This window comes from Aspergillus fumigatus, chromosome 6 (genome assembly GCF_000002655.1).
Source record: "Aspergillus fumigatus Af293 chromosome 6, whole genome shotgun sequence".
NCBI lineage: Eukaryota > Fungi > Ascomycota > Eurotiomycetes > Eurotiales > Aspergillaceae > Aspergillus > Aspergillus fumigatus.
Window position 1 is genome coordinate 3,609,040 of NC_007199.1, and position 19,415 is coordinate 3,628,454.

The 19,415-nt window shown below is 50.5% G+C and overlaps 8 protein-coding genes across 8 annotated transcripts; 3 read left to right on the top strand and 5 right to left on the bottom strand.

The window, feature by feature from the left end:
* Positions 1-380: 380 nt before the first annotated feature.
* On the top strand, positions 381-2,077 carry AFUA_6G14180 (chitobiosyldiphosphodolichol beta-1,4 mannosyltransferase; the record flags this gene model as incomplete). The annotated part of the gene is made up of 3 exons (XM_746199.2): positions 381-803; positions 867-1,063; positions 1,133-2,077. Exons 1-3 carry the CDS (start codon positions 560-562, stop codon positions 2,075-2,077), a joined length of 1,386 nt encoding a protein of 461 aa, XP_751292.1. The 5' UTR covers positions 381-559.
* Positions 2,078-2,160: 83 nt separating this feature from the next.
* On the bottom strand, positions 2,161-4,580 carry AFUA_6G14190 (uncharacterized protein; the record flags this gene model as incomplete). The annotated part of the gene is made up of 5 exons (XM_077805125.1): positions 4,440-4,580; positions 3,459-4,382; positions 3,219-3,408; positions 2,414-3,169; positions 2,161-2,351 (listed from the first exon to the last, which is right to left on the bottom strand). The coding sequence occupies exons 1-5, from the start codon at positions 4,545-4,547 to the stop codon at positions 2,161-2,163; spliced, it is 2,169 nt and encodes a 722-aa protein (XP_077661256.1). The 5' UTR covers positions 4,548-4,580.
* A 233-nt stretch (positions 4,581-4,813) lies between these two features.
* erg10 (thiolase family protein) lies at positions 4,814-6,576 on the bottom strand. Its single transcript, XM_746201.2, has 3 exons — positions 6,255-6,576; positions 5,250-6,194; positions 4,814-5,187 (listed from the first exon to the last, which is right to left on the bottom strand). Exons 1-3 carry the CDS (start codon positions 6,408-6,410, stop codon positions 4,987-4,989), a joined length of 1,302 nt encoding a protein of 433 aa, XP_751294.1. The 5' UTR covers positions 6,411-6,576; the 3' UTR covers positions 4,814-4,986.
* A 164-nt stretch (positions 6,577-6,740) lies between these two features.
* Positions 6,741-8,095, top strand: ubc2 (E2 ubiquitin-conjugating protein RAD6). Its single transcript, XM_746202.2, has 4 exons — positions 6,741-7,085; positions 7,244-7,308; positions 7,387-7,611; positions 7,670-8,095. The coding sequence occupies exons 1-4, from the start codon at positions 7,044-7,046 to the stop codon at positions 7,791-7,793; spliced, it is 456 nt and encodes a 151-aa protein (XP_751295.1). The 5' UTR covers positions 6,741-7,043; the 3' UTR covers positions 7,794-8,095.
* A 72-nt stretch (positions 8,096-8,167) lies between these two features.
* AFUA_6G14220 (putative kinesin family protein (KinA)) lies at positions 8,168-11,721 on the top strand (the record flags this gene model as incomplete). Its single annotated transcript, XM_746203.2, has 5 exons — positions 8,168-8,662; positions 8,729-8,760; positions 8,817-8,911; positions 8,984-11,415; positions 11,490-11,721. The coding sequence occupies exons 1-5, from the start codon at positions 8,658-8,660 to the stop codon at positions 11,719-11,721; spliced, it is 2,796 nt and encodes a 931-aa protein (XP_751296.2). The 5' UTR covers positions 8,168-8,657.
* A 623-nt stretch (positions 11,722-12,344) lies between these two features.
* Positions 12,345-14,379, bottom strand: AFUA_6G14230 (uncharacterized protein; the record flags this gene model as incomplete). The annotated part of the gene is made up of 2 exons (XM_746204.2): positions 13,873-14,379; positions 12,345-13,765 (listed from the first exon to the last, which is right to left on the bottom strand). The coding sequence occupies exons 1-2, from the start codon at positions 13,919-13,921 to the stop codon at positions 12,345-12,347; spliced, it is 1,470 nt and encodes a 489-aa protein (XP_751297.1). The 5' UTR covers positions 13,922-14,379.
* A 13-nt stretch (positions 14,380-14,392) lies between these two features.
* ncsA (EF-hand domain-containing protein) lies at positions 14,393-16,338 on the bottom strand. The gene is made up of 4 exons (XM_746205.2): positions 15,997-16,338; positions 15,680-15,765; positions 15,309-15,604; positions 14,393-15,247 (listed from the first exon to the last, which is right to left on the bottom strand). Exons 1-4 carry the CDS (start codon positions 16,005-16,007, stop codon positions 15,068-15,070), a joined length of 573 nt encoding a protein of 190 aa, XP_751298.1. The 5' UTR covers positions 16,008-16,338; the 3' UTR covers positions 14,393-15,067.
* Positions 16,339-16,567: 229 nt separating this feature from the next.
* Positions 16,568-19,410, bottom strand: AFUA_6G14250 (transmembrane 9 family protein). The gene is made up of 5 exons (XM_746206.2): positions 19,280-19,410; positions 18,046-19,215; positions 17,655-17,992; positions 17,170-17,605; positions 16,568-17,104 (listed from the first exon to the last, which is right to left on the bottom strand). The coding sequence occupies exons 2-5, from the start codon at positions 19,145-19,147 to the stop codon at positions 17,037-17,039; spliced, it is 1,944 nt and encodes a 647-aa protein (XP_751299.1). The 5' UTR covers positions 19,148-19,215; positions 19,280-19,410; the 3' UTR covers positions 16,568-17,036.
* Between the last annotated feature and the right edge of the window lie 5 nt (positions 19,411-19,415).

Below are 19,415 nucleotides of genomic sequence, written 5' to 3' on the forward strand. Positions count from 1 at the left end.
GGCCAAGACGTTCGACAGGGTCGTCGCGGCCAAGATCGGGGCGGAATAGGGAGCCTAGCAGCTCTCGGGGAATAGTCGGTTAAGGAAGTGGGATAAGGAACGCGGCATCGCGCCAAAAGACATGCACAGTCACTCTCGAAGGAGAGGAGCAATAGTTGCCTGTAGGGGACGTGTTATAGAAACCCTATCTTGAATTGAGTGACCTTGCTTTTCATCAGCCGCAGGTGGTAACGCATGGGTCAGGGGCACACGTGATACGCGCCAAGACTCTCTTATCTGCCCAGAGTCGATGAATGAGCCTGAGGTGTCCACGAGGGGGATCGGATCGGATTGCTATTATGGAGTTATGGTACGGAGTAACTCCGTACTCCGTAGTCCGCAAGACAAACGCGTATACGATAGCTTCACCGTTTTGAGCCTGTCTCAATTGCCTTTGTATCCACGACGAGAATTCTTCCCTGTCGGCAATATGTTATAAGTGGTTATCAATTTGGTTATTCGACCTATTTACAACACAATGATCGCACGTTAGACTAGATTTCTTTGCCAACAGCACACCATGATTGAGTCCCTGATCAGCGTCGCCTTCTACATCTCCACAGCGGTGACACTATTTCTGTTCCTACTTCCTTCAAGATACGACCCGAGACGGTTTGACAGGGAACAAAAGGATGCTTCCGATGCGCCAAAAACGACGACGCAGATTCTCGTCCTGGGCGATATCGGCCGCAGCCCACGTATGCAGTACCATGCTATAAGCATTGCGAGGGGAGGAGGCCAGGTTGACATTATCGGTTACAATGGTACAGCTCAATCAGGTTATCGAATCGCGAATGAGCCTATGACTGATGCTCTTTATAATACAGAATCAGAAGTGCATCCAGACATTTCGTCCAATCCTAGAATATCCATAATCGCTCTTCCGCCGCACCCGAGCTTCCTGCAAACAAGTAATAAGCTCCTCTTCCTGCTATTTGGTCCGCTGAAAGTAGCCTTCCAGATTGTATGTCTCTGGTGGGCTCTAGCTTATCGCACAGAGCCTGCGCAATGGCTGCTTGTTCAGGTAAGAACCTTGCCCGCCCAGATTGACTCGCAGGTATCATTTCTTCCTGCTAAATTTGGTCCAATGCAGAACCCGCCTTCAATACCTACGTTGGCTATCGCATCCACGGCATCATTCCTCCGGCACAGCAAGTTAATAATCGACTGGCATAACTTTGGGTACACCATTTTGGCGCTTAAACTCGGGGATCGACACCCACTTGTGCGATTTTCCAAATGGTATGAGAAGAGCTTCTGTAGATACGCCACGGCGCACTTCTGTGTTACCGAAGCCATGGCTTCAGTTTTGAAGAATCATTTTTGCCTCACAGCCCCCATACTGCCCTTGCATGACCGGCCAGCGAGTCATTTTCAGCCCATCTTCGATCAAAGCGAGCGGAAGAGTTTCCTTGAGTCTTTGCCAGAAACAACTTCGGTGAAGGATCTGCTCCGGGCTGGTTCCCTTCGTATAATAGTCAGTTCGACGTCCTGGACAGCTGACGAAGACTTCTCGTTACTCATTGACGCACTCTGCCGGTACTCGAACCTGGCAAGCACCAGCAAGCCTTGGCTACCCGCTATTCTGGCCATCATTACTGGGAAAGGACCTCAGAAGGAAATGTACCTGAAGCAAATTTCAAAGCTTCAAGAAGCGGGCAAGCTCAGCAAGGTCACAATTCGCACCACATGGTTAACCACAGATGACTATGCGCGCCTTTTGGCTTCTGCTTCCCTGGGAATCAGCTTACATACCAGTAGCAGTGGTGTCGATCTTCCCATGAAAGTTGTTGACATGTTCGGGGCTGGATTACCGGTGCTTGGCTGGGATCGTTTTCAAGCCTGGCCTGAGCTAGTCACTGAAGGTGTCAACGGTATGGGTTTTGGAAGTTCTGGTGAGCTCCTCGACCACCTTGTTGACCTGTTTGAGAACCCAAGTAAGCTGGAGAAGATCCGTGCTGGTGCTCGCAAAGAGAGTAATCGTCGCTGGAATGACGAATGGGATCCCATAGCTGGAAGACTATTAGGCCTCACATAAAGCGCCCATTATTTCCAGCAGTATTCGCTTAAGCCAGCTTTTTTCCCCTTCTAAGCAGCTTGAGTTTTATCTGAATGTAGGCCTTAGGCACGAAACTTGCCCCCACAGTATATGCACGTGTCAAAAGCGTTAGAGAGTTTCTTATAAGCGCTTTGGAGTCCACTCTCGTGGAGTTGAGCGAGGGCATCTTCATTGAGGTATTCTGTGCTGCAGTCGGAGCAGAACTTGGATACTCCCGGCTCTTGAATAGAGAAGAATGAGAGACTGCAACGGACTATATACAAGACATTCAGTTCAGTTGTGCTTCACGTTTTGCAGGAAGTATTCAAGGCTTACCGAAAAGATGGCCGCCTGCACACTGTGCTTCCCGTGCTGAGTACCAAGCTATTCCAGCTTCGCATATATCGCACTTTTCAAAGATGTGCCCACCAGCGCCGTTGAGCTGCTCTACGGACTTTGCTTCGAGTTTATTCTCAGGTGAGGAACATTTTGTTAGCTCCTCAAGCAGATCAACTCCGGTAACAGTCGTAAGCCACTTGAAGACCTCTCTGGCTTGGAGGAGTAAAGACTCATCCTCGGATTCTACAAGAGCACAACAGGCAGCCGTATACACCAGTTTCTGGTACCAGGGGTTCCTGTTATCATAGTCCAGAGAACTCAATGTGAAGCGCAGCACTACCTCGTGTCTCAGGCGCAAGAAGTCTGACGTGAATACTGGCAACTCGCGAATGAATGACGGTGTCTGTTGTTGCTGATGTGGGTCTGCTTTGGAGAAAACAATGATAGTACGCTCCTGTGAGCCAGTGCGGTACTCGATCATGTCTCCTGGATGGAGAGTAAATGCGACAGCAATGAGTCCACCGTATGCTGCCAGTCCCCAGATCCTCCCGATCGCTAGTCCTCCGAGATCATGGTCAATATCGAAGCTCTCCCGTATAGCATCGACCTGACTTTTCCAAGGTGGTGGCGAGAACAGGCCGTCATCCTGGGCATCAGTGAATTCAATGAATTTCTTGGCTGCAGCATGTCCCCCGGATGTGCCCAAATGAAGTGAGGATAGGTTGGAATCGCCATCACTTGCGACCGTCATTGCTATGTTCTATTAGTAAATCAGATAGAATTGTAATGGTGTGTCGCATACCACTGATAGATTCCCAATGCCTTGCTTCCGTTTCCTCGAAGGTGGTGTGGGTGTTTTCCAACAGGGGATATTCTCTTGTTCGAACTCTTCTAGATGATGCCTCTTTGCCCTCATATACGGCGCGAGGGAGGCTCATCACCATCAGAGCTCCTATTGTAGTCACAGCTAGGCCAATTTCCCCATCCTCTTCCTAGATATATATGAGTTCGAAGTACTAACTAGTGTCACTCGGAATCTTACTGCTTGAAACCACTCAAGAGGGCCGCGGTAGACGCGTTCGCCAGCATCTTTGCTGGATAAATCTGGGTTTTCCGATGCGGTTGCCTGCAGATTCCAGCGAGAATGAGTCTCAGAGTCTTCGCCATCTTGTCGTAAATCTATATCAAGCCTGATCAGCTTTATTTTGGTACCATAAGTGGCAGCTGCATTTCCTATCGCATGACAAACGTCCGGTACTGTCCCCGTTTGCTTGAGGATCCAGGGACCACATGACAGGCCAGTGATCCTCATTTTTGACTTCAAGGACATAGCCAGGATCGATCCGGACTGGACTGTAGGATATTTTGTTGCCGCGGGATCATGCACTGAGATAATCGAGATGATATCAAAAGAATAAGAAGAGGGAGGAGAACCAGTTTCCGCTCTCCGAACGTGCAGGAAAATGAGGTCATTGTCATCATTAGCAACTGCAAGTATTTGGAACCCCCATCTGCTTTCCGCTGCAGGGACGGAATCGTTTTGGCCCTGCGGTACTTTTAAAGGCGGACACCATGCGAATTCCCTTATATTAGTCTTCCTCAATCGCGGACCCTCATCATGAATGAACGAGTTGAAATGTGCTGCTAGGGCATTGTTGACGATGGCAACTCGCATCCATTTTCCATCAACGAGTTGATAGAATGATAGTACCAAATTAGAAGTCAGCACGGCAAGAGTGCACCGCCTGTGTCTGGAGAGTCCAGGTGGTGACCAGGACAGACTGACAACTGAACTCGGCGAGAGTTCGACCCCAATTGAGAAATCATCCCTGTTCTGAGGGAAAACTGTAGGCCACTCCCTGCTAGTGAACAAGTTGACGCGAAAACGAGTGATATGCCATTCTGGTTCAGAATTTGGGTGATCAGAGTCATTTTCTTCTTTCCTATGCGTTGGTTTCTTCGGCGTCTATTTGACGTGAGCTTAATTCAAGGAGTATGTAGTCAAGGTGGTGACGGAGCATACTAGGATTTGAACATATTCACCCGCGGCCAGAGCGATCTCACCATCTGCTGACCAGGCAAGGCAATTGTAACAGGAAGGCGAAACGGTTAGCTCGACTTGATCGAACATCGCTATCAGGATCCAGGCCGAGAGAGCTGTCCGTCAAGAGACTAATGGGGTAGCAAAGCGAGCTCTTGACGGACCTAATTGGTGTAATTACTCTCACTATTTTTTAAAGCAATTGGTCACTGTAGTAAAGTCCGAACAATAGCTAGGATGTCATCATTTCAACTATTCTCAATTTAGCCCCCATCTGGATGGTTTGCCTTACTGCTTTCGGTAAGCATTATATTAGCATATCACGTGATAGTGCTTATACGGTTATGCATACAAAACTGCAACATGATTCATCAATTTTTGATTCTCATCCATATATATATATATATATACAATCATAGCATGCTAAGAAATACTGATCAGAGCGTGGGTATAATCATGGCGTGTCGCTTTTGGGAGACCAAGAACTTGAACAGAAGGACCAATAGAACGTTAATCAACGGCCAGTGGCTCAGTCGACCCGATCAAGCTTCTGAACAACCATTGCAGTTGCAGCACCACCGCCGTTACAGATTGCAGCCACACCGTACTCTCCCGGCTGCAATTGGTGGAGAAGAGTGACCAAAATACGAGAGCCAGAGCTTCCCAGGGCGTGTCCCAGGGAAATGGCTCCTCCAAGGGGGTTGACCCTAGCATTCTGCAGGCCGAGAATCTGATGAATAGTTAGCAAAAGGACAGGGTCAGACAGGGGTCTATAAATGTATTCAGACCCACCTTCTCGTTGGCCTTGATGACGGCAGCAAAGGCCTCATTGAACTCCCAAACCGCAACCTGATCCTTAGTGATACCTGCTCGCTCGAGGGCGATGGGAACGGCCTTGGCAGGGGCAACGGGGAAGTCCACTGGGTCGATGGCGGCATCTGCAGTAGAGACGATGCGCGCAAGAGCCCGGTTACCCTGAGCGAACTCACGTGCAATGGCTTTGCTGCCCAGGACGAGCGCCGAGGCACCATCATTCATGGTGGAAGCGTTGCCAGCGGTCACTGTGCCGGTGCCATCCCTCAAGAAGGCTGGTTTCAGCGTTGCCATCTTGTCAATTCGAAGGTTCTCGTAGCCCTCATCACGTTCAACGACTGTCTCTCCCTTCTTGCCTTTGACGGTAACAGGGGCGATCTCCTCGGCGAATTTATTCTCCTTCCAAGCTGCTTGCGCTCGCTGATACGACTGAATGGCGTACTGATCTTGTTCCTCGCGCGAAATCTCATACTTCTTAGCTGTTTTTTCAGCGCATATTCCCATGTGGAACTGGTTGTAGACATCCCATAAGCCGTCCTGGATTAGACCATCCTGTAACTTGATTTCTCCGAAGGGTGGCAACTGGGTGGATCGAGGCAAATAGTAGGGCACGCGGGACATGTTCTCCATACCACCTGCAACCTGGGCCTCGGCCAGACCGAGTTGAATGTTTTGGGCGGCGAGGGCCACGGCTTTGAGGCCAGATGCGCACACTTTGTTTACCGTCATGGATTCCACTGTAGGAGAGAGTCCGGCGAACATGGAAGCTTGGCGAGCTGGCGCTTGACCAACTGCACCCTGAAGAACATTGCCCATGTACACATCGGTAATCTTCTCAACAGGAACGCCAGATTTGCTCACGGCGGACTTGATGGCAACTGCACCCAATTCGGGGGCGGATACTGAGACAAACGATCCGTTAAACTGATTTGGGTCGTTAGTTGATAAAGAAGACGGCAAGGGGTGATCTGTAAAAAGCCTCACCTTAGCAGTGGGTGTTCGAGCACCACTGAGAATGTAAGCCTCCTGAATCTCTTTCAGAGCTGAACGAGAGGCGCTGAAGTTTCGTCGAGATGCAGGGAATGTGGCGCGTTTGGCGACCAGGCGAGCTGCCAACCCAGTTGTTGTTTGAATCGCCATGGTATGGGAGTAGAGGCACTATAAGGTGAATATGAGAGAGCTTCAGAAACAGGAGAATGAGAGGAGGAGAACAGTATGAGGAGATGAAGGTGGATAAAACGGAAATGTTCTGCTGGTTGACTGCAACTCGCCTCAGGTGTCCTCCCCCGATCTCCGCAAGATGTTCCGCATATAGCCGCGCTCCCGCAACCGAGGCTCTTTGGACAATGCCAATTATCACACGATCATGCATCACGTGACTAAAGTCTCACATGATGTCTTTGATGTGCTTACTCAACAGTGGCGTTTCAAGCTAACTATACGTAAAAAGCTAGTTTCCCCATGCGGAAAGTTTTACCGTTCTGGGACCCGGATGGCAAAGAGGGAACAAACGGCACATCCAGCTAAGCAAGAGGGGAATCCCGACCCTCAGAAGACTGAACGGTATTGGATCATCGTCGCTTCTCCTCCCGCTCTTGTGAGCACTTCTCATCCAGAAGGATCCATATCCCACTGCTATCTCAACGTCTCTTGTGGCATATCCCTCTCAGCCTTTTTGTATACAATCACGTCTCTTACTCTCCGATCTCAACAGCTCCAAGACGTCTGTAAAGCCTATCCTGATAGCTCCTACCAGTCGTAGCACCCACCGCCATGTCTACTTCTGCCCGCCGTCGTCTCATGCGTGACTTCAAGGTACGTGATTATTGAAGGCCATCGACTCTGACTCAGTTCATGATCACCTCTATACTCCATGTATTTCTATTTCGTCCTTGCACTTTTCTTGCTTTTTCTACCCTGTTATTCAGCTCCTAGGCTACATCTTGTGAGCTAACTCTGATTCATTATCACAGCGCATGCAGACTGACCCTCCTGCTGGTGTCTCAGCATCTCCAGTAGCTGACAATGTCATGACTTGGTGAGTTCTTCATTCTTCTCGATTCATCCGTACATCTGAAGAATGTGGTGATGGAGTGACTGACATATCCGTCTGTAGGAATGCCGTCATCATTGGCCCCGCCGATACCCCGTTCGAAGATGGTACATTCCGCTTGGTAATGCACTTCGAGGAACAGTACCCCAACAAGCCGCCAGGTGTCAAGTTTATCAGCCAGATGTTCCATCCTAATGTCTATGGTACTGGGGAGCTTTGCCTTGATATCCTGCAGAACCGCTGGAGCCCTACCTATGACGTGGCGGCCATCTTGACTAGTATTCAGAGGTATGTTGAATATTATTACACAACACACTAGAGACAGTGATTCTGATGTCATATGAAGTCTACTCAACGACCCCAACACGTCATCTCCGGCGAATGTGGAAGCATCGAACCTCTACAAAGACAACCGAAAGGAATATATCAAGCGCGTGCGTGAGACAGTTGAGAAGAGCTGGGAAGACTAGTTTACTCTCAGCAGAGGAGTTGTGGAGCTCAATTCTCTCAAGCCGGTGGTTATTGTTTCTTGTTTTGGATCGATCGACAGGAACAATGTCGTTTACCCGGGAGTCACAAGGGGACGTCAACGACTCTGACGGGTTGGTGATCTGAATGTTCTGGCCATTTTCGTATTTGACTTCCACGTTATGTTGATGATATGCACAGCGCGGGGTTTTTGGCGCCTGGTGAATTATCTATTTTTGCTGGTTGTGTGGGTAGCTGCATTGTTTATTCCTGCCTGCATAATGCATGAGCCTTTCTTGTCTTGATATCCTTCGATTCTGCTGCTGCTGTTCCAACTTAAAGTGAGTGTGCGTAAACATTCTTCTCTCCGTGCAGGAAATCGTAGGTCTAGATAGATAGAGTTGAAAGAAGAGCGTCGAGCATGTGTGGTCTACTGGTGGCCTTTTGGTGGTAGCGGGACGAGTGTTTCTCTAATGTTCTTAGGCTGGCGCCAAGCCACATCCTCAAACGACTGTGTGTTTAAGCACTCCTGCGACTCAAACATATTGATCCCCACGCTACTTTTCCTTGCTCGATCAGCAGTGAGTCCTAACCCACATCACAAGTTCGTGGTGGTGTGTGCGTGCGGACTTGCTTTCCTCGACCCATCCTCCTGTTACTGCCTTGGGGTGAGGGCATCGCGTGTTCCTGGCTGCCGTCTCGCACGTGGACCCCTGACCCAAACATCCCACCGACTCTACGCAGCTAGTCAACGGATCGAAATTCGGCCCTGAACGAAAGCCTACAATTAACCGCCTCCCTTCGGGGCTCTCCCTCACCTCTAGGTTCTCTTTCTGGTGTTTCTTGAGGTCTGAGTTGGAGCAACCATGGCGTGAGTATTCTATCAACTGCCGCTTGGAACAGTGCGGAGAAGACTAATGATTGCCTGGCATGACAGATCATCTGGGCCCGGCTCGAACACCATCAAGGGTTTGTATGCTCCGTCCGAAGACATATGTTCGAAGATACTCACCGGTACTGTACAGTCGTTGCGAGATTCCGACCGCAAAACAAAGTCGAATTAGCGTCTGGAGGAGAACCGATTGTTGAGTTTGAAAATGAGCAGTCATGTAAAATCAACGTGAGTCTCCCTTCAAGGCTGATGAAAGGCAAGGTTTGCTGGCGCTTGAAGATATTGACCAGAGAGCGATAGTCCAAAGAAGGCTCCGGAGCCTTCACCTTCGATCGAGTTTTTCCCATGGACTCGAAACAAACGGACATTTTCGACTACTCGATCCGCCCTACAGTCGACGATATACTGAACGGTTACAACGGTACGGTCTTTGCTTATGGTCAAACAGGTGCTGGAAAGTCTTACACAATGATGGGTTCCGATATCGATGACCCGGAGGGCAAGGGTATCATTCCGCGTATTGTCGAGCAGATCTTCGCAAGCATTCTCACCAGCCCAAGCAACATCGAATATACGGTCCGAGTCAGCTATATGGAGATTTACATGGAACGGATCCGCGATCTCCTGGTGCCACAGAATGATAACCTGCCTGTCCACGAAGAGAAGTCGCGAGGTGTTTACGTCAAAGGTCTGCTCGAGGTCTATGTCTCCAGTGTGCAGGAAGTCTACGAAGTGATGCGACGAGGTGGTGCGGCAAGAGCGGTGGCTGCGACCAACATGAATCAAGAATCCTCCCGATCCCATTCCATCTTCGTCGTCACTGTCTCCCAGAAGAATTTAGAGACGGGCTCCGCAAAGAGCGGCCAGCTCTTCCTAGTGGATCTGGCAGGTAGTGAAAAAGTCGGCAAGACTGGCGCCAGTGGCCAAACCCTTGAGGAGGCCAAGAAGATTAACAAGAGTTTGAGTGCTCTTGGTATGGTCATCAACGCGCTGACAGATGGCAAATCGACACATATCCCTTACCGTGACTCAAAGCTCACTCGAATTCTACAGGAGAGTTTGGGTGGTAACTCTAGGACGACCCTGATAATCAATTGCTCTCCCAGTAGCTATAACGATGCGGAAACGATCTCAACGCTGCGATTCGGTGTTCGCGCAAAGGCAATCAAGAACAAGGCGAAGGTCAATGCTGAGTTGAGTCCAGCTGAACTGAAGCAACTACTTCGCAAAGCGCAGACCCAGGTCATCAACTTTGAAAACTACATTTCAGCCTTGGAGAGTGAAGTTCAGGTGTGGAGAAGCGGCGAAACAGTTCCCAAGGACCGTTGGACACCAGCCAGGGGCTCAGAAGCCGTCAGCGCGGCTAAGGCTGAAGCTCGTGCAAGTGTTACGCGCCCTGGCACTCCTTCCCGACTTCAAGACACCCCCCGATCAGAGACACCACGGCCCGATTCGAGATTTGGCGACAGATCTAGCACCCCCAGCCTTGTGCTCGAGAAAGATGAGCGGGAGGAATTCCTACGGCGGGAGAATGAACTCCAGGATCAAATCGCCGAGAGGGAATCCCACATCGCGAATGTGGAGAGGAGCTTGCGCGAAGCGCGAGAGGAACTCAAGAACCTCAAGGAGAACTCAGCACGCTCTGGCAAGGACAATGAGAAACTCAGTGCGGAGGTCAACGAGCTTCGGATGCAGCTGGAGAAGGTTTCCTACGAGGGCAAGGAAGCCTCGATCACTATGGACAGTCTCCGGGAAGCTAATGCTGAGCTGACCGCGGAGCTGGACGATGTCAAGCAGCAACTCCTTGACGTACGAATGAAGGCCAAGGAGACCAGTGCGGCACTCGATGAGAAGGAGAAGAAGAAGGCGGAGAAGATGGCGAAGATGATGGCTGGTTTCGACCTTGGAGGCGACGTTTTCTCTGACAACGAGCGGAAACTTCAGGACCTTATACAGCGGGTGGATGCATTGCACAAGGTCAGCGAGGCTGGCGAGCCAGTTGCCCCTGATGACCTCCTAGAGTTACGGACCAGCCTGGTGGAGACTCAGGGATTCATTCGACAGGCTGAGCTTACCATGAATGATCGGGGTGAATTGAGCGAGCTGCAGGACAGCCGCAGACTAGAGTTGGAGCAGAAGCTGGCCGACCTCGAGCGGGACTATGAGAGCCTGCTGGAGCGCAACCTGGGCGAAGGTGATGTCGAAGAGATCCGCGAGCGGCTGGAAAAGGTTTATGTGACCCGGAAGGAGACCGAGATGCAGGCAGCGGCGGAACTCCGTAGCGAGATTGCACGCAAGGACGAGGAGCTGACCAAGCTGCGGCAGTCCCTTGCAGATTCCCAGTCTAAGGCGTCGACTAACGGCGCCTCCGGCAAGAACCTGCAACAGCAGATCGCCGAATTCGATGCAATGAAGAAGTCCCTGATGCGCGACCTGCAGAACCGTTGCGAGCGGGTGGTGGAGCTTGAGATCTCGCTGGACGACGCTCGAGAACAATATAACAACGTGCTGCGCTCATCTAACAACCGTGCGCAGCAGAAGAAGATGGCATTCTTGGAACGCAACCTAGAGCAACTGACTCATGTACAGCGGCAGCTGGTGGAACAGAACAGCAGCCTGAAGAAGGAGGTCGCCATTGCGGAGAGGAAGTTGATTGCCAGAAACGAACGGATTGCGAGTCTTGAAGGTCTCTTGCAAGAGAGCCAAGAAAAACTTACTCAGGCAAATCATCGGTAAGTCCTCCCCCATTGAATTGCTCGGCGGAAGGAAAGATACGGTTGGCTAATATCATGTCCCCTACCTGCAGGTTTGAGGCTCAACTCACTGCTGTTAAAGAGAGACTGGAGGCTGCGAAGCAGGGTTCGACTAGGGGTCTTCCGTCTATGGATGGCAGCGGCGGTTTCAGTTTTGTCGGCTCGAGAATCGCGAAGCCGCTCCGGGGTGGTGGTGGTGGAGGGCCAGAGAGCAGTGCTCCGGTCGCCGGAGTTCAGTCGCAGGAGAGCGGAAAGCGCACGAGCTGGTTTTTCGATCGACGATGATCCACGATTTCTCTTTTGCTGTTTGTTCTACCCTTCCTCCGAACATATCTGATTGTCTTTTCTTTTTGTTTTGTGCAAACAATCCAGCAGCCTCTGTTGAGAACCCGTTCTTATTGTCTTTCTTGGTGTCTAGATATCCTGCCGCTTGTTCTACTCCCCTATCTCTGTGATTTGGCCGATGATGAAGTCTGTTCCACTGTGCTCATGACGTTACTCTTTTCCTGTTCCGTCTCGTTCTTGCATCGCTGGTTACACCTAGAATCTGAACCACCGGCGAGCCCATGCGAGGAGGGGCCTCCGGTTCTCCTGTTACCCTTGTATACCAGACAGATAGAAAGCACCTCGGGAGGGGGAAGGGACGGTTTGGAGATGAATACATAGTAAGTAGAAGAATTTCACCGGATGCTGATAGAAGATACGGTCTCAGTAGATTATGCTTTGCGAGGAGAATTCTATGTATCCAATCCTGTTGTTCCTCAGGGCCTATAGTATCTAAGCTGGATTCATGCCAACAAGGAAGGCAAACATGAATATATAGATATGTGTAGAACATTGATGAACAAAATGGGTATCAATAAGATCAAATTTGCCAATCTTGCACGACAGATCAAAAATGATGGTGTCTATTCCAATAAGGTTACCCTCACGCCGTCCATGCCCATGGTCGTCACAAGCCGGTCCATCATGTTCGATGTTGGCGGCTCACGGGTTTGGGGGGAGATCAAAGACCGTATGGCCAGAGCCGGCTTGCGCGACCGGCCCGGCAATTTGGGCGGTGTTAGCGGCGATTCGTACTCTTCCCTTTTCGGTTCAGAGACAACATCAGGAATTCCATCAGACAGGGTACGGTTTTCCGCCTCGATAGTCGTGCGCTGTTTCTCATCCATAGCGAGAATTAGATTGTTGAGGATGACGAGCGCGGAGCGGATGCCCCGGACATAGAGGCAGGAGAAGCCATCGAAAAAAACGAAGGGAAGCGGGCCGATGAATCCCTGCTGCTCATTCTGCCCGGCTCGAACCATCGAAACGGCGACGCCGAACTCGGTGTGGATGCCGCGCAGTGCGGCGCGCGCGGCCAGAACATCCCGCAGCAGAGCTGGTTGCAGCGAGGCTCTCTTTTTGGATGGCAGGGCGAGCAGCTCCCGGACCCGTTTCACGTACCCAGGTACCTTGGAGATCTCGTTGAAGCCGCGCTCCGCGACGTCGGTGTAAGCGGATGAGTCGGGCCGTCGCGCATTGTCAGCGGCAATCTGCCTGTTCAGGTCCTGCCATTCCGGTTCCTGGAGAAGACATTCCTCGCCGGACAGCAGAGCAGCTGTCACCATCAGGTTCCGGTAGACAATATACATGGCCCTCCCGAATCCGTGGAGGTGCGCCTGCGGACCACGCAGTCGCATCATCGTCTTGATCCCCGCAGCATGACGCAGCCACGAGTCGGGGTTTGTGCAGTTTTGCACCTCGAAGCAGGCCAAGCTAATTGCGGTGGCTAGCGCCTCGTCGGAGGTGGCTCTTGAGGTGTCCGATAGCATAGCTGCTAGGCCGCGCAGAGACCATGTGTACATCACCCTTGCGGCATCCGTGTACCGCGGGTCGTTGTGCAGAGCGCCGGTGTATGCGGTGGTGGAGGCGCGGAGAGCCCAGTCAAAGGGGGTGTTCAGTGATCCGCGCCGGCTGTGGACATAGGCAACCCAGTTTATCGGGACACGATTCACGGTGCACATGAAATAGCAGGGGAAGGCAGCGAGCACGTAGTTTGCGAAGACTTCGGTCTGCTGGGAGGACGCGGCCACGGCGTCAATGAGGGTGATACGATCTCGTCGATCGGACAAGAGGCCGTTTGCGAGGCATTGGAGATGCGGGAGACGGTCTTGGTGAGGGCTTTGAGTTTGTTGCGAGGGTGGTGTGTCAAGGGGGACGAAGACGAGGATGCCAACTGGTGGCGTCTCTGCAAGGCTGGCAGTTCGTTGGACCCCAGGGTCGTCGCATGACCGGTACAGAGTAGATTGAGGTCTCTGCAGCGCGAGCACGGTGCTTGACCGGCGCACTGGATCAGGATTAGGACAAATTCAAGCAAGTGACTTTAAAAGCAACTTCCAGAAGATGAGGATCATTATAGACTAAATGAACATGGACTGCGCGATATGGGAGTACCTAGCGCCCGGTCACGCTTCGAACAGAAAAGGGTCATGGGGGGAGGCATGATAGTCAGGATTGCGCAAGAATGCACAAGAACACATATAGGATCAAGCAATCATAATAATGAAGGTCATAAAGGCAGTGGTTGGAATGGAGTCGAAGCTAACAAGGACCTGACTAACCTGGGCTCGAGCATCAATACAATTATGACAGCCATGTGGCACCGCGGCCATGCTCGTCACTAGGACATCAAACGGATTTCCGCAACCTTCGTATTCGGAACACTCGGCATGAGGAGCTGCTCTGCGCGAATGCTTGATTGTTGGTTCTGGGAGGGTCGTTCGGGGGGTGTCAGTGTGTCAGTGTGGTCCAAAATGCCCAGCACCCTACTCCGTAAGGAGCAAAGTAAGAAACAGGCTAGAGCGCCATTTGGGAGCGGGGGAGATGGCCATCAATGAGACACTAGTGGTCAACTCGGAGCCAAGCGCCTTCGACGTAAGAGGTTAATAGAATAATTTGATCGAGCCAAAGAACCGAAATTGCAGAATGCATTGCTCAAGGCCATTACTTTAAGTCGAAGTTATTGTTGGAATCAGAACCCATGGGAATGAATTCGGTTGAATACGAAGTACACTCGCTAGTTATATCAGCTTCAGAAAGCATATGGCATAGTTCACTATTCTAAGGTCGCACGCTAACAGCACAACCCAGATCCACAGCAATAAATAGTCGTCAAAACAGTCGGAGAGACCAACGGCTCTGCTAAAATCCTGTACATGAAACGAAAAATTATGCCACGAAATCCGCCCTTGTTTCAGGGAAGAAGCATGATCTAACCACCGAAAGAAAGATGTAGCAAGCAAACCGAAAGAGAGGAAAGGCTAATCCACCGTGGTTTTGACTTTTTGGTTTTTTCTTCCATGTACAGAGGGGCAGAAGCAGTGGGGGGAAAGGAAAGTTACAAGAGAATTGAAGTCTTGTCTACCAAGCCCTCGTAAAAGAGTACGTTGTCAGGTGCGAGTAAGAGATCACAGGCTGTGGGAATCCTAAACAAGAAATATAAGCAGCGAATACCGACAGAAGACCAAGAAATAAAAAGCAGATGGAGTGAGCCATCGCTAATGAGGAGAACCTCGAATTTGCGCCGCATTCGCCAAAGGTAAAAGGATGCACGACACTATGTGCGAGAGGACATGTCGTCCGCGCGCACTTATACCAATCCATCATAGAGGGACAAGGCGCTGACAATGGTCTCGTCGCGTTTGCTACCCTCCTTAAATTCCTCCATATCCAGGCTGCCATTCTCATCCTTGTCCATCATACGGAAGATCTTTCTCACTCGTTTCTCCGGTGTGTCTTCGTCCTCGGGTAACTTGACCATGGAGCCGACCTGTGCTCGCGCTGTTAGTTGGAGTCTGTCTGCGAGAGAGCCAGTCACTGTGAGATCGCACCATTTTGTAAATCGCCTCAACAATAGCCAGCATCTCGTCGTAGGTAATCTTTCCGTCACCGTCGATGTCGTATAGTTGGAATGCCCAGTCCAGCTTGTCCTCCATCTTACCCCGCGAGGTCACCGACAACGCACAGATAAACTCCTTGAAATCGATCATGCCGCTATTATCAGAGTCGAACACTCGGAATACATAATTTGCAAACGAGGAAGGATCGCCAAAGGGAAAGAATTGTCGGTAGATCTTCTGGAATTCCTCCTTTGTCAGGGTCCCCGAAGGGCAGTCCTTCAAGAAACCTACCCCACCATGCCACGGTCAGCGCACTTGAATCTCCTCCGACTTGGGATCGCCGCTGCTCACTCTTCACACACCTTTATACCATTGTTGCAGCTCTTTTTTATCGAAATGAGTCGCCCTCTGGAGCTCTTCGAGCTGGGAGGGGGAGAGCTTCGATTGTCTATGTGGCCAGTTGTCGTTAGCTTATATCCCTCAGCGGGAATGGTTTCCCCAACTATAACGATAATCAAGAAGAAAACATTAATGTAGGTCCGTCGAGACGACAAACTCCAGCTTCGAAAGCCAAATACTCCTCAACCCCGTGGGGAACGCAAAGTCCACAACCCGCGGGCTGTAACCCTGTCCCACCACTCCCCTGATGCGCAGAACGACAAACAAGCGCAGTACTCACGATTTACCCATTATCAAACAAACTTCCCACACACACTATCAAGGATAAGAAAGTAGCTCTTGGCCTTTCGAGGACAAGTGAGGCTCAGCGCTCCGAAATCTTATGCGACGGCGGTGGAAAGACGGAAGCAAGGAAGACGCGGGGTAAAAGCGAGGTTTGCTTTGATAAGATCGTGTGCTGCTTGGCCAAGTGAGGGCGAGAGCTAAGTATAGACCACTGACTGAGAGGCTAATCACGGATGATATAGGAACAAAACCTTGAAAGTTAAATGGTTCGGGTTCCAGTCGGAGAAATATACTGTGTCGTAGCTGGCCATAAGTCTTCCGGATTGTGATGGAGCCGGTCAAGCCGTCAAGCGTGGGCAGTCCATCGGTCCAGAACAAGGTCTCAGCTTGGCGCGCAGACGGCAGGATGGGAGGAAGCTCCACTAGGCATCATGGATAATTCATACCGGTTATTATTTTTTTTTATCTTCAGAAGATACTTAGTATAATTCGGTTCCGATTCTCGAATCTGGTTTCTCCCGACCAGATTGACTCTCTATTAATAATACCGTGTGCGGAGAAGAAATCCCCTCTACACTCAGACCCTGTGCGCCTTAAGTAGTCTATAATATATATCTACATTTCGTTATCGTACATCACCTGCTCATCTCGAGTCAAAATAATCGCACCAACGCCTGGTCTGTCGTTCCTCCGCCATTGCCTCGGACTAAGTAGCTTGAAGCTGACCCAAAGATATGTACAAAGTCCCAGTTGACGTAATCGGCTTGAAAGAACATGATGGTAGTGGAAAATGGATGTGTAAGAACAATGGAAGCACAAAGATATCAGAAGTAAGCGTAATGACCAGACAGACTTTGTATACGTTGGAGTCCGATCATCACGTCAGGACCATTCCATTGTACGCATATCCAACTGTTCGGCAACGGAATCTCCCGTCCGAAGACCGAGAACAGGTCAAGTTGTGCCGATTCATCAGTTGGAAAAGCAAACTACCTGATAATTATGACTTTGAATGGCATAAATAATGTCCGAAGGTTAGTCGACCTTGATCGAGCCGTAGATGCGTTGCACAAACGCCCAGCTGGCGAAGAATCCAATCGAACCTGTGCAAAATGAGTTAAACACCAACTCCAAACCCTCCAGCCTGGTTCAAGGACGAACAACATACCTGTTAAGATGAAAACCAGAAAACCAATCAAGGCCGAGTAGCCCACATAGAGGACTGCCCCTGTGAGTCCACCGAAGCTCACTCGAGTGATCCAGAAAATAAAGGCATTGATGAAAACGTAGAAGCCAGTCATTCCGGCTCCAGCGAAAGCCCTCCAATGCCACCGGTAGTTTTCAGCGCACAACAAAAAGTAAACCAACAGGACCGTGGTGGCCGCAGTGGTCATGATCATGAGCCCATAACAGAGGAAGAGGAATCCGAACATGTAGTAAATCTTGTTCGTCCACAGAGAAGTCATGATGAAGTACAGCTCCACAAAGATAGCGCCAAACGGCAAGATGCCCGTAAGAAGTAAAGAAGGAATTGTCCGAAGACTTCCAGTCATGGGAGGAATTTGCCTTGGAATTTGGTTGGTCTTGGTTGGGCCTTCGATTGCCTAAAAATACAAGTCAGCATATGCTCGGTAGAGGCTGAAGAAGACATACTCGTTGCTTGAAACCAAGCCAGCTGCCTGCCACACTTAATGGCACACTGATGACGAACCAAATGAGGACCAGGGCAAGCATGGTTGTGAAAGGTACGGCTCCACTAGAACCCTTGGCCCAGACAAACAGGTTCAGCAGGAAAAAGGTACCAAATATAAGCCCAGGAATCAAAACCGGAGTCAGGATGATGTTGCGCTTCCAAGCCTCACCGCCAAATGACTTGTACACACGAGCCGAGACATAGCCTCCGATGAAGCCAAAAAGGGTGTAAATAAGGAGGATGGCAGTGGCCAAGAAACCGCGGTTGGCTGGCGAAAGAAGACCGAAAAGCGCGAAGACTTTGACAGTGTCAGCAATTCCTTCGCACAACTGGAACCTTAGATAAACTTACCAACTGTCACACCGGTCATCATGAAGAGTTGAGCCCCGTTGCCAACAAGCACACTGAGGAGTAAAGGAGCCCTGGGGCATCGGAATACATCGCCGTGAACCAGCTTCCAACCTGAATCCTCCTGAATTCCGTCCTCAATAGCAGCTGACGTGCCATCCAAATCTTCGAGATTGATCGTGTCCAGGCGGTTGTAGCGAGCAATGTCTTTCCTGAGAGCCCTCAGGAGGATCATACTCACCATGCCAACCAAGAAAACCACGAATACGGCAGAGTTGATGAGTGAAAACCAATGAATCTTTGGATCGTAAACGTGCAAGTACTTGTCCCAGCGAGTAGCCCAAGGAGTGGGCGACTCACGCCAGTACACGCCGTACGTCCAAGTGACTGGAGTCTCGCCATCTTCGCTCAGAATTACGGCCGCGTTGTCGGAGCCGCAATCCACTGTTCCATCTTCAAGGACTTTGGAATCACGCCGGGAGGCCGGTTGAACGAGCACACCGACAACCCGGTACTTGTCTTTGCTGCCGAACCCTACACGGTGGTAGTCAATGACGATATCGTAGTGGTTGTTCAGAATTGCCTGTCCATCATCATTCAGAGTGCCGAGCGCAAAACCAGGACTGTAGAACTTGGACTGGGTCACTGCGTCCAGATTCAATTGAGCGCCGGGAAGCCCATCCACCAACCAGTTGATATTATAGCCCTGAGCTATCCTTCTGTTGACAAATTTGGCGCTTCGCGAATCGAACTTGACTTCTCCACAAACAGCCTTGCATGATTCATTCTTGCCCATGAACAACTCAAACGGCGATGTCTGGATTCGATCACCGAAAAGAATGCTACCTAATGACTCGCGAATATCTTTCGGCCCATCTGCCGGACGACAAAAGTGGAATGCGGTATGATAGTAGTCGTAAGAGAAGACGGAATGCAGCTGTTCGTCTTGTTGCGCTAGTCCCGGAGTAAGATGGTTGACGTAGAGCGGCACAGCTTGGCCTTCATCGTATGAGGTTGGTGCTACACCAGGAAGGTAAAAGGCTGCGGATAATGAAGGAGCTGTCAGGAGAAGAGTGGATATCGTCAAACGTTTGTCGAGCCGCATATTGGGCGTTTTGGAGGTAAAAGGGGACAATCAGCTCAGGTGTCGGTCTAGAGATAAACGGGCGAAGCCTAAAGCGGATAAAGATGGCTCATAAGTACTTGAACTGAACCATAGACCGAACAACTCGCGCACCGTGAACATGAGGCCCTACTCAGAAGATCATGTGTGGGAGAGTGGGCAAAAGATGAGGCCAACTGACTGAAAGGATTACAATTGTCGGGGAAGTTGGAGAGTAGGGAACAAGCAGTGGTTGCTGCGTCCTGAGCTT